Source organism: Rattus norvegicus, chromosome 5 (genome assembly GCF_021556685.1).
Source record: "Rattus norvegicus strain SHRSP/BbbUtx chromosome 5, alternate assembly SHRSP_T2T, whole genome shotgun sequence".
Taxonomy (NCBI): domain Eukaryota; kingdom Metazoa; phylum Chordata; class Mammalia; order Rodentia; family Muridae; genus Rattus; species Rattus norvegicus.
The window spans coordinates 77802367-77819642 of record NC_141538.1 but is presented as its reverse complement, the minus strand read 5'-3'; the positions used below and the strand labels follow the sequence as shown (position 1 = coordinate 77819642).

Sequence of the window (17276 nt, the reverse complement as noted above, 5' to 3'; positions counted from 1 at the left end):
CTTCCTAGGTTTTCACCTCCTTCCAGTGAGGCTCACAGGGTCGTCCCAGCGTCAGCACCCTCACCACCCCGGCCCCAAGGCCCCAAGTTACTCTGAAGCAACCACGTCTGACAGGTCCTCAGACTTATTCCACCTTCAAGGGTGGTTCTTCTTCCTGCCTGTGTTTATAACCTAAAGGGTCTCATCATCTCCTCCCATCTGGGAGCTTTCAGGGGAAGAGAGGAAGGAAGGAAGGCGGGCTCTGGTGTGGGGGTCACAGCAGGGGCTGTGTGAGCCCGAGTACTGGGGGTGGGGCTGCTGCTGCGGAGCAGGTCGCTCTCATTCACCCCCAAAAAGGGAAGTGGAAGCTGCAGCTCTGGGCTCTGCTCTCTGGGGACTAGAGTGGCTTTAGATGCTTGACGACTCACCCCCAAGCAGTGCGAAGAAGAGAGGCCATTGACTGAGGGGCAGGCCGCAGGCCGCAGGCCGAGGCACGTCATCTGGTGGGTGTTTTTGTTCAGTTTGGTTTGGTTTTTTTTTTAAATTCAAGTGGGTGATGGCTTTTTTTTTTTTTTTTCTCTTGAGAAATGTTAGAAACAAAGGATCTTTTGAGTTATGACTCCACAGACAAAGATTCAAACGTTTGGTTTCCAGGCCAGGAGAAAATCGTCTAAACGTCTGGAGCCTGCATCCTGGGCTTTTCAGGAGCTAAGGCTGATCCCACAGAAGGAAGAGTCGGGTTGTCAGGGACGACGGGGCTCCGTTCGAGCACACACGGCCTTCGCTGCATTCTGCGAGTGGCAGGAATGGAAGATGCTTTTCTCTGCCTCCTGTAAGCGCAGCCTGCCCAAGGGGAATCCCAAAGTGTAACCACGCATGGACCCGAAACGCTTTAACTATTTCTGGCACAGAGATAGAAACACAGATTCAGACTTCTTGGTTGAGTTTGCCCTCTTCATGGGAGACAGCACTGGCTAGCTCAAAGGGAAATTCTACTGCCCTTCTCACCTCCGAGCCTCTCACGATCCGATCCGGTTAACATTCTTAGCTTCCTGAGTGTGTGATGACCACTAGGGCGGGGATCTCATGGACCAGACGGAAGGCTAAAGTGAGAGAGCAGCTGACCCTCTTATCTCTGCGTGGGCTTAATTTTACTTAACATAATTATTCCCAAGCTGACTGTGATGGAACGAACGCCTCTGTAATTCTAGCACCTGAGAGGTGAAAACAGGAGAACCAGGAGTTCAGGGCTAGCCTGGGCTACCTGAGACTCTCAAAAGGACCAAGGTTTTTGTTATTACTGTATTATTCCCATTTTTAGTGGTGAGAAAACAGGCTTATAGAAAAACAGCTAGCAAGGAGCTGACCTTTGAATGTGGTTCCGGAGAAGTTACTGACTCTCTTGAGCACCCATCTTCCTTGGCTGGCTCCCTTATACATGAATTTATGTTTGGATAACGGGAGATAAGAACGAGGTTGGTACTGTTAAAAAGGCCTGATGTGAGAGGCGAACAAGTTTTAGGAGACATCCGTGTTTATCTTCAAGGCTATAAGAAGCAAAGGAGCACTATATAAACTACAGACAGATTCTCTGGGGCTCTCATAGTCCGACTAGCACATTGCCTGCTCCCTCCTCTGGTCTCCCTCCCTCAACCAGTCCTTCCAAGCCCTCAGTGGAAGTTTATTCACAAAGATCAAATGCATCCGAAATGCCAATCTCCTTGGGAAGTACACAAGACTAGTAAGAGTTGAAGTCATATCCTGTCCAGGCTCCAGCAGTCACGGGTCGGGACATCCTGCTCCCAAGCTGGCCCTGATTAAGCTCACATTTCTCAACAGGGATCTCGCAAGAATTAGGCCTTTTGATTCACTTCCGATTTGTTAAGATTAAGACTGTAGACTTTCCTTGTACGTGGCTGAGTCTGAATCCTGGGGAGAGTTATTTCCAGAGCATGATGTAGCTATGTATGTTAGCAACCAGGACTTCACGTGGTACCTCCCACAAGTGTGAGTGCAACCAGGAGGCAACACAGATACACATGGGTCAACAGGCAGAAGAGCCAACATGATCTGAATGTGGTAGACCTGGCTTCCACAGGAGGGAGTTGAACTGAAGTGAGCTGGTCTGCTTTTCCTAAAACGATGTTATCTCAAAGTCGTGACCACACGCAGGCTTGGCACAGGTGAGAGCCTGGAGTCTAATCCTCAGGAGTTGAGGTTTAGACTTTGAGCATCATAGTTTCCCTTTGCAAAACCTTTTGAGAGTGCCATCCAAAAAGAACAATGCATTCGTGCAGGCTTTTCTTATCGATTCCTACTGAAATAGTGGGTCCTTTAGAAAAGAAGATATTTGCCAGGTTCAGATCAATGAAATACAAGAAAGTGGAAGGGATCAGGGAATACAGAAGGCTATCGTGATGCTCCAAGATGATCAGTGACCAAGCGTCATTGACTTTGATCTCATGACACCAAAGATATTGCACTCTGACCACTAATCCCTGCTCATATTCAGGTTAATCTAGTTCTTTTGTAGATTTGGGGGAATGAACTCAGCTCTGGAATGGATGTCTAAGCTTCTTCCTGGAAAACCAACTGGCAGAGAGAGAACAACCAGCTGAAAGAGCTAACTTGGCCCCTTGGGCTAAATATTTGTCAAGTACCAGCAATTTAGCTTATTTGTAACCGAGGCACTAAAACATCCAGGAGCCATGCAGGTTACCAGGGTAACTGCTTCACTTCTGCAGACACACACACACACACACACACACACACACACACACACACACACACCATTGATATGCTTTTTCTGAAATGGTGTCAGTCTAATGCTCAGGAGAGAGAATGGCAGGTTTGAGCATGATAGTTTCCCTTTGCAAAACCTACATAGATACGTAGGTAGATGGATGGATAAATGGAGGGGTGGAGAGAGATAGCTAAAAGATAGATAGATGGATGATATAGATACATAGATACATACATAGACAGACAGATAGATAGATAGATAGATAGATAGATAGATAGATAGATGATAGATAGACAGACAGACAAAACAGACAGATGGATGACAGATAGACAGACAAGACAGACAGATAGATGACAGATAGACAGATAGACAGATAGATAGATAGATGATAGACAGACAGACAGATAGACAGACAGAGAGGTAGATAGATAGACAGACAGACAGACAGATAGATGGATGATAGGTAGATCCAGAGCTTCCTGAACTATAGAGTAAGACTTTGTGTGCGTGTACGCACACATGCAGTTGCATGTTCATGTGCAGGCATCCGTACATATAGCCTCATGTGTTCCTATCATTTTGACCACTATCTTGAGGGGCTTTTGGGAGGAGTAAGTGACAAGCAGGAACCTACGAAGTAACTAGTATTGGATACAGCTTTAAGGTCTTGTTAAGTTGCATGTATCGTGCTTAGATTTACATCAGCAAAGCATGTTCAGGAAACAGCAGCAGACACCAACCACCTGTGGGACATTCCACAGAAGGCGTAGGCTGCTTCACCGACCACCTGTGGGACCTTCCACAGAAGGCTTACACTGCTTCACCCAGCCAGCTGGACCTCACCTGGAAGTGAAACCCGGGTTCCTAACCATAGATAAATACATTGAGAAGTGTCTGTTGGTGTCCACGATATGCCAGGACTGAGAAGCTCTTCACTAAGCTCTGAATTATCACTTGAGTTTAAAAAGATGTTTGGGTAACCCCGCCCCATTCTCTCAAGGGTATTTTACCCTCCTGTATGTGTTTCCCCTCAAATCAGGCTCATAAATCTGTCGAGCCGCTTCCTTTTCCCATTTCTTTCTTTCCTTTTTGAACACTAGGGATTGAACCTACAGCCTTAGGCAAGTGCTCTACCAGTGAACTATCCCAGCCCTCTCTTTCCCTCCTTATTTTATTTTGAGAAGAATCTTGTTAAGTTGCCTAAAGTGGGCCCCAGCTCACTCTAGCCTAGACAGGCTTTGAGCACCCCCTACCTCAGCCTCCCAGGCAGATGGAATTATGGGCCTTCACCGCTCTCTTATAAAGGGTGGGAGTGGGAAACATCTTCCAAGTAGCTTTTCAATATGTCGGGAATGGAGGTTTTAGGTAACAGTGGGAAGAACTTGTGCCTCCCCATTTCTTCTCTAGCACACTCGCTGTCAGTGGCTTTTGTCTGCTTATTGTTTTGATTCAGCCTGTGGCCAGCATGACTTCCACTCGATAAGGAGTTAAGACACTGTCTTTCATCACCTAATACCATTAATCTGATCTGAATCACACAAAACCTACTGAGTCATTTCTGGCAGGAAACATGAAGTTGTGCAGAGGAAACCCTAGCAATATTTCATTCATGAGACCCATGTTGGAGCCAGAAGTTCTAACCCACAAATTGCCAGAGTAATGTGTCAGGTTCCTCTGGGATCACAAACTAAGAGGCCGGCTGGCCAAGCAATACTCACTCCAGAGGTTTCCAGGCTCGGAAAGAGAGAAACACGACATTTTTATTCCCTTTACTTTTGGTTCCCCTCTCCGTGCTGAAATCCTAGGAAGCTGTGGTGTCTTATCTGCATATTCTGAATAGAAACATGAAGGAATGCGGTCTGTTCGTATCGTACTATGACTGTGTTCTATGTAACAAGAAAACCAGCATAGAGCAGAGACTAGATGAATTATTATCTATTTTTTTTCTTTCTTTCTTCTTCTTTGGGGGTGGTGGTGGTGGTGATTTGGTTGAGTTTGGTTTTTCGAGACAATGTCTCTCTACACACAGCATAGCCCTGGCTGCCCTGAAACTCACTATGTGAACCAGGCTGACCTCGAACTGAATCTGCCTGCCTCTGCCTCCTGAGTGCTGGGATTAGAGGGAGCACCATGCCTGGCAGTTACGTCTTCTTAAAGGGGCTAAAATGAACTCAGTGTGAATAAGACACAGGGAGGGAGACCCGCATCCACAGAGAGGAAGCAGGGACGGGGTAACTGCAGGTCAGTGGGCCAACCCTGAACCTCTGGTTTCTTGTACAGTAAACCCACTCCTGGTAGGAAAGCCTGACAGGCACATCCGCTGGGGGAACAAGACTAGGTAGCAGCACGTCCTTACACCTAACAATTGCTTATGTGGTAGAAGTAAAGTTGGGACAATACGGTGAGGGATTCCATTAAGAGCCTGAGTGGAGAATCCAAAATACCCCTGCTATGGTCTGGTGTTCGGGAACCTCTCAGGTACATTGAAATGTAGTAACCATCGATGCTATTAGGCGGGGAGCTTTGGGGAAGTGATCAGACCATGGGGTCTGAGTCAAAATGGATGGGATTAATGTCACTATGAGAGGTCACAGGGATCTACTTGGTTGTCTTCTTCCTTCCCACCACACGAGGACATCAAGAGAGGGTTCCCCTATAATCAAAAATATGGGTCTCCTTGCTAGGACCTTAATCTTGGACATCCCAATCTCTAAAGCTGTGAGAAATACATTTCTATTCTTTATAAACTACCCAGCCCCACGTATTTCGTCACAGTGAACCAAATGGTCCAGTTTGTCCATCCACTATATGGCCTTTCAGAAGGTTCCATACTGAAGTAATGCAATTGGTGTGGGCGAAGCTGTGTTGCAGCCGTGAGGGGACCATGGCTTCCGTGCGAGCAGGAGCCATACTGTTCACAGAATGTTTCTCCATCAGTGAGGCTTCCAACTTCCAGATATCACCATCACTTGCCTGTGCAGGAGCTCCCAAGCTGGGGCTGCAATCACATGGTGCAAAAACTTTTCTCCAAGGCAGGATGCTTAATCCTCATCTCCGTGCCAAGCCAGCTCCAGCCCAAAACAATTTCAAGTGAACTTGACAAGTAAGACCTGTTGGGAAAAGCCAAGCTCTTGTGGCTAACCACTGGGGAAAACTTTCCCTGACAGTTTTCTTGCCCGAAGCACTTAGCTGGCTCTGGCCTGTGACCTGAAGGCATTAAAAACCCATCGAGGAAGTCTCTGCGCTCTTCCTCCTCCACAGCCCTTCCCTTTCCTTCCTGAACAGTCCAGTCCAAGAGTCATTAGCTGGGGCTAGAAACCGTGATGCCTGCAGAGGGCTTGGAGGAGAAAACAGTGACCCATGGAGAACTGTGGAGTCAGAGCAAGGGGGACAAGGGACAGCAGTGACAGAGGTATAGGACATTGTGGCCTGGAGAGGTAAACAGAATGAAGGAAGGGGCAGTGACCACCTAGAAATTAATACTGGTTCATAATTTAATGGAGAAAATAGGAGTTTGGTTAAATGGTGTGGCTAAAGGGATCAAGCAAACACCATACTGAGGCTATCAAGAGGTAAGCTGCAAACATGAAAAGGGAGGAAGTGTTTCATAGAACACTGGCCTCTGAGCAAAACAGCCGCCATCAGCATCAGACAAGCTGCACCTGCTTGCCTAAAACCGTCGCCAGCATGTTGACTGCTCACTCAAAGAAGAGCAGATAGGGGAGGGTCACTGGACCCTTACCTGAGAGTCCCAATACTCTCTTGCCCCTCCCAGCCATATCCTATGCAATTCTGCACACAGCCTCAGGTGTCTTTAGAACACATAGACTAGGCAAGGTTAACCTAATGGGGAGCTACATTGATGTAGCTATGGGGAAACCATCATCCAAGCTAGGCAAAGACTTAGAACTTTGAGGTCAACACGCTCCTGTAAGCAACCCTTTGCCAGGGCGCTGTAAGTAAGTTTAGTGAGCTCTTTGGTCTCCTAGGATGACCTTTGGAAGAAATGTACTTTAGTTTGACCTTGGGAACTTATAGAGATGGGGGTAGAAATTGTCTCCCCAGGGAAGAAAATTTTATGACAAAGGTAAATAACTCTATTAAATCAGGATTAAAAGATCGGTGACTGAATAAAAATTGCTTACCATGCACCCCCGACAGTCTGAGTTTGGGTCCCAAGAATCTCAGTGAGAAGCTAGATGATGGGAGTACATTTGCGTTCCCAGCACCCTACAGTGAGAGATACTGGTGGCAGAGATGGGAAAATTACAGTGAAATCTGTAGATTGGCTAGCCTGGGCTACACAGCACAGGTGCAGAGACAAGAGCTTGCTCAACAAGGTGGAAGGTGAGAACTGATTCCTAAAAGGTGTCCACTGACCTCCAAATCCACACCATGACACACACACACTCAGTCTCCTTTCCCTACCTCCATACCACTAACATTTGGAAAAGATCTCTGCATGAACCCATGATTTTGTAGATAGATAGATAGATAGGTAGATGATAGATAGATAGATAGATAGATAGATAGATAGATAGATATAAATATAGATATACAGACAGACAAAAGATTATATATAAGGTAGACATACATATTTAATCTCCAATTCTGATCACTGAGCCTTCCTTAGTGGACAATCCAACATTAACGCATGTGCCAGTCTTGACGTATACATCCCATTCCTCAATAAGAGAATAATCGCTCTTTGCCCTTTGAAGCCAAGATTGATCAAATGGAACACCATGCAATAGCAAAGCATAAGGAAGTGCTCAAAGAACTGCTTCTCAAAAAGACACAGAAGGGAGCAGGAAGGGATTTCCATACTATGACTAAACAAACTGAGGATTAAAATAACAAGATAAATAATAACTAATTATTGAATGTAACGGGAATCCATGAGCCCATATTGATGTAAAGAAATCCTAGACTTCAAATCTGATAAGGAGTGGGATAAAGAGTCCATAGTCAGGTGTGTCTCAAGAAATATGTATTAGTTCCAAAATGAAATGTAGCTTCTCTGTGAGAAGCCTTACAAACACTCCTTAATTAAGTGATCGAAAGGAATACTGAATGGTTAAAACTAAGATCTGTCCATCCCAGAATGAGCTAATACCATATGCTACTCGCTTAGACACTGTGAGGACGCAGCATCCATTTGGCGGTGCTTCCCCTAGCAAAGGTGAGATGTAGCCACAGGAAAGCATCCCAAAGACCCAACGTGAGGGGTGTGTCACAAAACTCCAGCAGTATTTGATGAAGGATCAGTTTCCCCACAAGTCCACTGTAAAACACGTAATCCCACCCTTGGGTTTCAGGATGATATCAAATGTTTTCCGATGCTTTCTTCTAACGCCCGCCATTTATCTCAGCCTGAACCATAACAATGCATGGACAAGTTCTGAGCACAGCCAGAGGAGCTCGTCTCCAAGACAAGATGAACAGAGCCCCAGGTGCTATCATATCCACAAGGGAAACAGAAGCTTATAGTCACACTGTTAGCCACAGTGGCACCCATAGCATTGCCATCTACACCGATGATTTAAGAAAGGGGCTGCCCAGACAATAGAAGGAGATTCAATATGGCCCTTGTAGTAGCTTCGCTTTTTGAAATGGACAAGAATGGATGAAAATGTCCTACACCCTAACTCCAGAACATAGACATGTATAGGCTGAGGTTGGGGAAACATTCTGAGATAATGACTGAGGAAGACATTGTGAGGCAATCTCGTGGTGTAAACATCACAGAGTAGACTTAGAAACCAAGCCGGTCTCGAGATCACTGGGTAGTATCACACGGGATCACTACCATAAAGATGGTCTATCTTTAGATGAGTGTAACTGGTTTATGATCACATAAAGGAAGTCAAACCCAACCCAAAGGAAAACGGACAGAATACCTGCAGACCGCAGCCCTGCGTTAAGACCATCACTGCTGGGAAGAAAGCCAGCATCCCAAAAGGGGTTACTGGGATACATCCCCCAAATTAAATGGGTTTAATTTAACTATAGCTTTTGAAGGTCCAGTCACTGATTTGAAGACACAGATAGCACAACAGCCCCACTCTGCCAAGGTCCATGCCTCACTTGGCCAAGATGCATCCCTCCAAGGGATAAAGGGTGGGAGCCTGTACAATAAATAAATCAAGACAAGGCAGACTGGGAGGCAAGGAGCCATTATAACCACTGAGAAATATCAACCGCGACCCAGACTTGGTGTCCTTCCAGGGGACACCCTAACACCTCCATTGTGGAAATCCTCCTGCAGAAGGCATAGTGGAGTCTCCACAGGAACCGTGAGCACAGGAGTGAGCCACTTTCTGAGACACCTGGGTGCAGGCTGCAGCTATTACCTACCTGGAGCAGTTTTGTAGCAGGTGGTTCTGGAAGGCAGCGATGGGGCGTTCTGAGCCCTGGGGCTTGGGGTGCTTTGCCTCACTTGTCTTTGCCGCTTTAGCTCCTCTTCCCTTTCCTGGGCTGCCCGGATCTCTTCTTCAATCATGGACAAAGTCCGCTGCTTCCTTGACCTCAGTTTGAAGGGCCCAACCATGACATCAGACTCTTGAGTAGCCAGAAGGGAGGCTGTGCTTCTCAGCTCGGCTGCCTCTGAGTATTTGCTGAAGTACCCTCCTTCAGGCCTGGTCTCTTTCATGTTGACTGGACCGCTGGGCTGCACAGCTGTGGGTGGCTGGGAGGGTCCCTTTTCCCTGAGTGTCTTGTCCTCCCCGGGGAGGATCTTTGGTAATACATCCCTTTTCTCTTGAACGGGAGAGGACACCTGAGGTGGTGCAAACATGCCCTGGGGCTTCTCAGAGCCAGGAGCCTGGCTTCCAGCTTCCTCTACCATTGCTCCAGGTTCCTGCTGTTCTGATCCCTCTTTGCTGGTGTGCACCTCAGCCTTATCCACCTGCTCGGCTATGGCTTGTTGAATGGCATTCTGCACCAGGAGCCCAGCCTGATATTCCAAGGGGTCATCAACGGATGGGGAATCTCCCAGTGTGGAGGAAGGAGAATAGAAACCATGGTCACTGAAGGACTTGGAGACGCCTTCTCGGCCCTCTGAGGGGTTGTCTGTTTGGGGAGTCTGAGGCAGGGAGAAATCAGCCAGAGAGTTTTCCTGAAGGGCATTGGGTGTCTCATTAGAAGCTCCACTGTCACTTATGTTGTCCATGCTGAAGTCATTGGACAAAGTCTCCAGGACAGTGGTGTCCTGGGACCTCACTGACAACTCATCCAAACCTGAGTCCAGCTCCTCCTGGGTCAAAGATACATTGACCGATCTTGAAAACTGGTCCAAAATCCCATGATCTTCATCTTTGACTACAGTAAGGACGGCCCGGGCACTTGTGAACTCTCCATCCTCTGCCCACAGTTTGGATAAGGGCCCGCGTTTGGAAGGCTCACTGTATGGCCCTTCCTTTCCCTGAGTGGCAGCATTACCTGTTCCTGCTCCTGCAGACTGGCTCTCAGATACACAGAGAGCTTTCTGCTCTTTGGCTGCCTGTGTGCTGCTGTCTTCCACAGTTCCCCCGATAGTAGCTGGTCGCAAGATGGTCGGTGGCTTGTCCGAGTTGATGGATCCAAGAGGTTTGTAGAAAGGCTTGATGGAGAACAGCCTAGGTGTGCTCTGGCCCTTGGCCAGTGTTTGCCTGGAATTCTCCATCTGCTGGAACTGCTTGCGTGCAGCTGAGAAATCAATCTGCTCAGTGACGACATCCTCCTTTGTGTGTTCAATGCTATCTAGGTGTTCATGAGCAGCTGGGGCTGTGCAGAGCTGAGAGGTGGACAGCTGCTGCTGTTGCTGCTGCTGCAACTGTTGCAACTGTTGTAGCTGCTGCTGCTGCTGTTGCTGTAACTGTAGCTGTTCCTGCTGTGCCCTTTTCTCTTTGCGCTCCTTGTACTTTCTGTGTGACTCCAGATGTTCCTCATCCAGCTGTTCCTCAATAGTTTTTTCCTGGGGAGGATTCCACCACTTGGCCGCGATGCCAGGATTCTTCTTCACAGCCTGACTCCGAATGAGTTCCCTCCGCTCCTTCTCCAGCTCTATCATCTCCTCAGAGGGCCTCACTTTCCGGATGCAGAACTGCTCCTTCTCGTGCTCGTCCTCCTCAAAGAGCTTGGAGGGCTTCTTGTCCTCGTGGAAGGCACGCAGCTCAAACTTGGCCTCCTTCTTCAGTGTGGTGAGTGTGAACTCTCCATCTCGGGAGGAGCAGTGGGAGCTGGTAGAGGAACTGGGGCTGGCAGGAGCCTGCAGGCTATTCCCCAGCATGTCTTGAGGCTGGTCAGTGGAGTGTCCATTGGCTCTTTCTCCTTCAGCCATGCTGTCAGAAGGGCTTCTACTGAGTTCGATGTGAGGAGGCAGCTGCCTACCAGATGCTTTCTCAATGGGTTCTACCTTGGTGGCTGAGTGGGCAGGTGAGCCAAGGCTGCTTACCAGTATGGCTGCACCAGGCTCTGGGGAAGAGATCCCGTTGTAAGTTCCATCCACGGAGGAATCGCAGCAGTTGGCCTCCAGCACCTCATCTAGGTATTGGATCTCTCTGGCGACATCATTATCTAAAGACTCGTGGTGATCAGTGAGGAGGCCATTGTGTGAGGGAGAATAGAAAGGGGAGGAGTGGTCCTTGGAATGGGGGGTAGAGGTGATTCCAGGTACACTTTTACATTCTGCCACGGACACCCCAATTTCCATGTTTTTGTGATCTGGGGAGAGAGAGCTGGCGGCAGGCTCCAGGCGACTGTCACCACAGTTGTCTTGCTTGTTTCTCAGCTGGTTAGCATCGTCAGAAAGCTGGGGGCTTTTCTAGAATAAGGAGAAAACACAAATAAGGGTTAAATGCACATTCTGGATATAGACGCTGTCATGGTTTGAATACGCTTGGCCCAGGGAGTGGCACTATTTGGAGGTGTGGCCTTGTTGGAGTAGGAGTGTCACTGTGTGTTGAGGTTGGCCCTGGAGTTATCTGTATTTTGATGCTAATTCTGCTGCCCTACGGACAGGACTAGCTGCCTAGTCACATGCTCAGGACTCAGGTGACTTCACCAGAACCTCCTCCCCATTTAATTTGTAAAATACAGGTGAGGGCCAGGACAGAATAGAAAGAGGCCTGTCATTGGACAAGAAGGAAGGATGGGTGGGAGAAAAGTTTAAGGGAAGGGAGGAGAGAGGAGAGAAGGTAGAGTGGTGCGACAATATGGAAGCTTGGGGCACTGCAGTGCCGGATCTAGTCGGGGATAAAACATACAGCCTTTTAATTTTTTATAATTTTACAACAACAACTATGAGCATGAGCTTTAAGACAGACATCCTAGCTGCCTGGAAGTCAGTCTTCCACCAGCAGCCTTCAGATGAGGAGGGAGAACTCTCAGCTCCTCCTGCACCATGCCTGCCTGGATGCTGCCATGCTCCCACCTTGATAATACTGAACTGAACCTCTGAACCTGTAAGCCAGCCCCAATTAAATGTTGTCCTTAGAAGAGTTGCCTTGGTCATGGGGTCTTTTCACAGAAGTAAAACCTAACTAAGACAGACGCCAACCAAGAAATTCACTCAGTTACAGAGAGGAAACAGAAAGAACAGCGACGTATACTCATGACTAGAGATCTCCTTTCTAATAATCCTTTAAACATCCATTCTGTGTGGTGATGTGCGCCCGACTCGCCTGGTTAGCTTTAATGATCAACTTGACAAAGCCTAGAGTCCTCCGAGAGGAGAACCACAATAAAGGGCTCTGGGAATGTCTATGGGGGACTATTTTGTTGGTTGGCTGATGCGGGAGGCCCATCACACTATGGAGAGTCCTAGTCCTAGGCAGATGGGCCTGAACTATCTATGGAAGCTGGTTGAGTATAAACCCGGCCCTAAGCCAGACATCAGGCAGCACCCTCTGTGGTTCCTGCTGTGATTTGACAGTGGAGTGAGTTCCTTGGCTGGGGGAAGTCACTCAGCTTTGAGCTCCTGCCTTAACTTCCCTCAGTGGTAGACTATGATCTAGAATTGTAAGTATTGTAAACCCTTTCCTCTACTAAGATGCTTTAGGTCAGGGTGTTATGTCACAGCAACAAAAAAGAAACATGGCCACTAAACCTCTTGCATTTACAGATTCTGTCTTGTTCACTAGGTGTTGAATATATACAAGCTTCATTTGAAAATTCATAGGATAGCTTTGTGGGTAAAAAAAAACAAAACAAAAAAAACCAAAACTAAACAACAACAACAACAAAAAAAAAAAACAAAACAAACCCCACCATCAAGCCCAAGGACCGGAGTTATACATGACATCCACATAGTGGAAAGAGAGTAACTCTCACGGCTTGTCCTCTGACCCCCACATACACACTGAGGCATGCATATGCACAAATGCATGCGTGTATGTGTTCATGCCAGCGCAAGTACACACACATACACACATGCAAAATACAAATGCAAAATGAGTAAAAACTGTGGCTCAGTGGCTAAGAGCACTGACTGCTCTTCCAGAGGTCCTGAGTTCAATTCCCAGCAACCACGTGGTGGCTCACAACCATCTGTAACAGGACCTGATGCTCTCTTCTGGTGTGTCTGAAGACAGTGTAATCATATACATAAAATAAATATCTTTTTAAAAAGTAAAAACTAAAATAGAAGACACTATGTAGTTAAGACACAGCCACCACAGATCATCACAGGCTTCTGGTGAGACTATTCTAGGCATCAAGTATCTAAAGGTCTCTCTGCAGCACTATTCACCTTCCTAAAGACAGATGATTCTTGGCCAGACATAATGCATTCTAGAGATAAGAAGCGTTAGGGACTCTTTCCATAATATATACTGGTAAGCAGTAGATCCCTTTACTGGTTGCTCACAAGCTACACGGTCCCCACTGACATGGTATAATTGACTGGTATAATTCATTACAGTCGTCATAACCAAGGCCACTAAACTGCACAGTTCTGTTCTCCATGACCTAACTACTCGATGCCCTGAAGAGCTAGCGGCCAACGGCACAGCCCCTCCAGGTTCTAAAATGTTTTCTACATGGTATCACAATCTGTGGATAATAGAAAAAAAATGGGATTTTTTTTTCTTTTTGGTTTTTTTGAGACATGGCTTCTCTGTGTAGCCCTAGTTGTCCTAGAGTTTGTTCTGTAGACCAGGCTGGCTTTGAACTAAGAGATCCTCACTTGCCTCCTGAATACTGGGTTCCAAGGTGTCTGCCACCTCCTCCAGGGAAGAGAATGGGGTCTTAATGTGTTCATTTCATCACATAGTCCTAGTTGCCCAGTCTGTATCTTATTAGTCTGTATCTTACTAGCTGACTAGCCATCTGTTACTTTCAAGATTTTATTATCTACAAAATTAATTTTAAATTATACTTATTATATATAATATCCATTATATATGCATATATAAGATATATGATATATACACACACACAGGGTCACAGTGGTACATGACTTTAATCAGCACTTAGGAGGCAGAGGCTGGCTGACCTCTCAGTTCAAGGCCAGCCTAGTCCACATACACACAAAATCTGGAAAAAACAAAACTCCCCCCAAAAAAACTTATGAATAAATAAAAGTATCAAATACCAAAATGAACCAGGACTAATTGCACCACAGGACTCCAGTGTATCTCAGAGGATTCCAGAAGTGAATTATGAACTTGGTTAGGTTTGCTTTCCTGTTTCAAGTTTATACCTGGCATGACCGGACGGGATACAATACAAAACTATTTACCAGCGTGTTTGCGTGTGAGTTTATATATATATATACCATGAATGTGCATGCTTCGAGTGTGGAGGCCAGAAGATGGTGTCAGACCCCGTGACACTGGAGTTAGAAGTTGTCTGTAAACCCTCGTGTTATATAGGTAGTGGGAATCCAGCCCGGGTCCTCTGTAAGAGCAGTGAGCGCGGTTAACCACCTAGTCATCTCTCCAGTTCTAGCTTGACCAAGCTGGCCTTGAATTCCGAGATCTACCTGCCTCTGCTTGCAAGCGCTAGGACTGAAGACTGAGTCACCAAGCGCGAGCTCATGGGTCTTCTTTCTTCAGAATGAAGTAGAGAAGTCTGTTCACACAGCTTTTCCTGCCACCTTCCTTTATCTATGCTGGAGGGGGCTTTGCGTATGCCACACAACGCTACGGCCTAGCTGCATCCTTGGCCCTTCACGGGCGTTTAAAGCCATTAAAGCAAAACCGTATTTCATAAGGTAGATGTCAATCAGGAGTTACAGAAGCTTTCTGTGAATGAGCACTTGTACGGCACACAGGGGACCCCTAGGTTCAATCTCCAGCACTGTGAGGCAGGAGTTAAAACAAAATAATTTCAGAAATTTTCAATACAGAAACTTAGTGGCAGACGTTCAAATGAAGTAAGCCCAGGCCGATGCTGGCTCACTCTGTAGGAGGAATGGCCAGGAGAGGCAGAGCAACAGGGAAGGGGATAGAAGGTGAGAGTCACGCCTTGATTCTAGCCTCATCTAGTCAGTGATTAGAGGAAAAGCAGAGTCTCCCTTCTCTCTAACTCAAGGAAGGAAAAATGGAAAGTAACAGGAAGCTCGTGAGGATGCAACGTTAAAAAATAAATCACTGCTCTACTGAAACACCTCAGAGTAAATGAGAAGAAGACGCTGTAATATAAAGAGAGAGAAATCAAGAGGCATTCACTCACTGACGCACTCATTATGGCCAAGAAACATATTTTGCAAAGTCTGCTGAAATGAACAGCCGCCTTAAGCTCCGGTGACGAGCTCTATCCTGGATTTCCCATGCTACCCCCGGGGAGCACACGTTTATTTCAGTTTGCCAAACGAAGCCCTCGACTCTCCTGCCTGCCTGTCTATCTTCCCCAGAACTTTCAAATAACTGGGTTTTGGGCTCCTACATCAACGCGTCCTTTTCTCCTAAGCACTTCACAGATCAAATGTGCCATGCTGACACATTGACGGCTCTTTCAAGAACTCAAAAAGTCGTTTCTAGTTCACAAAGGAATACTCCATGAAGTAAAGGCAAATGGATGTGAACAAAATTTTGAAAAATCTGACAATATATTTTTGCCGTGTCAAAAAAAAAATATAGCCTTTGAGTTAAAAATGACAAATAGTAGATCTTCTGTTAGACTGACAGTTCAAAAAAAAAAAAAAAAGATAGTCAGGGACTTGAAATGGCTCAGTCAGTACAGTGTTCACGTGAAGAGCTGAGTTTAACTCCCAGAATCAGTGTGCGAGCTCCTGCTCCTAGTCCCTGTGCTGGTGTGTGTGTGTGTGTACAGAGGCAGAGAGATCCCCTGAAAACCCTAAATCCCAGTGAGCTATTCATAAAACAAAGGACACAGGGATTTGACCTCTGGCACATATATTTTCACACACACTTTGCACACACACACACACACACACACACACACACACACACACAAATATACCCAAATGATAACTGGGCACAGTGGCTCACTCCTATAGCCCCAGAATCCAAGAGACTGAGGCAGGAGGATTGCCAAGAATTTGAAGACAGCCTGTGTTAGACCTCAAAACAACAAAAGCTACTTAAGAATACTAGTTAACTAGACAGGAAAGATAACTTAGCAGCAGCCAAGCCAGATGGCCTGACTTCAATCCTGCACGGTGAAAACAAGAGTGACAGACAGCTCTGGCAGACTATTCTCTGACCTCGACATGGCACATACTATGACATTAAATATGCACCCCCAACCCCCTACACAAGCGACAAAGCATATTGCTTTAAAAAAAATCAAAATTTGGATACCAGATCTATGCCTTTTATTCCAGGACTGGGGAGGCAGGTGGATCTCTGTGGAGTCTGAGGGCAGCCTGGTCTACAGAGTGAGTTCCAGGACAGACATGGAGAGATTCTGTCTAGAAAAACAAGTCTAAGTTTGGGCTGTCAGTATAGCTTGAAGAGATCACTTTCCAATACTTTTCCCCCTGCTAAGCTGTGTACTAGAGAAGGCATAAACAGTAGAGGACTTCCCTTCCTCTGAGTTAGACAGTTCAGACAGTCCAGCCTTGTTCTTTGCACAAACTCAAGAATTTTTTTTTTTCTTTTTGAGACATATGTAACACTGACTGTCCTGGAACTCACTCTGTAGGCCAGGCTGGCCTGGAACTCAGAGACCCAACTGCTTCTGCCTCCCAAGTGCTGGGACTAAAGAGGTGGACCACTTAGTCTGGCTATCAGATTTCTTCCTGATGCTCAATTCTCCTCCTTCAGAGGACAGCTGCTTCCGAGGAGGATCAGGGAGAAATTAACAGAGACAACCAAAGCTGTGTTAACCATTCAGAGCCCAGCACCAGAAAAGTTAGGCAACAATTGTAACAAAAGCAAATTCTGGGCTTAGGTCTCAGCAGGAGGAATTAACCTTCACACCCCAGGTCTGATACAATCAAGCCACCAGAAACAGCAGCAGGTAAAGGGGAAAGGGCTAAGGAATCTGGGTTGCAGGAATCCGGGCTTGACAACATTAAATGATGTCTTGTTTAAGCCAGTCAAGGCCTACTGCTCCCTTTGAAGATTAGGGAAGAACCAGAATTTTCTCCAGGTGTCAGATAAGGCGA

General features: G+C 46.6%; 1 protein-coding gene across 30 annotated transcripts in view; it reads right to left on the bottom strand.

Moving 5' to 3' along the window:
* The window catches only part of Palm2akap2 (PALM2 and AKAP2 fusion), a 461068-nt gene that overhangs the window by 19929 nt on the left and 423863 nt on the right, over positions 1–17276 (bottom strand). For all 30 annotated transcript variants that reach the window (XM_087547942.1, XM_087547944.1, XM_087547946.1 and 27 more), the window contains 1 exon segment: positions 9080–11525. In XM_087547942.1, the coding sequence (XP_087404068.1) occupies positions 9080–11525 (2446 nt within the window).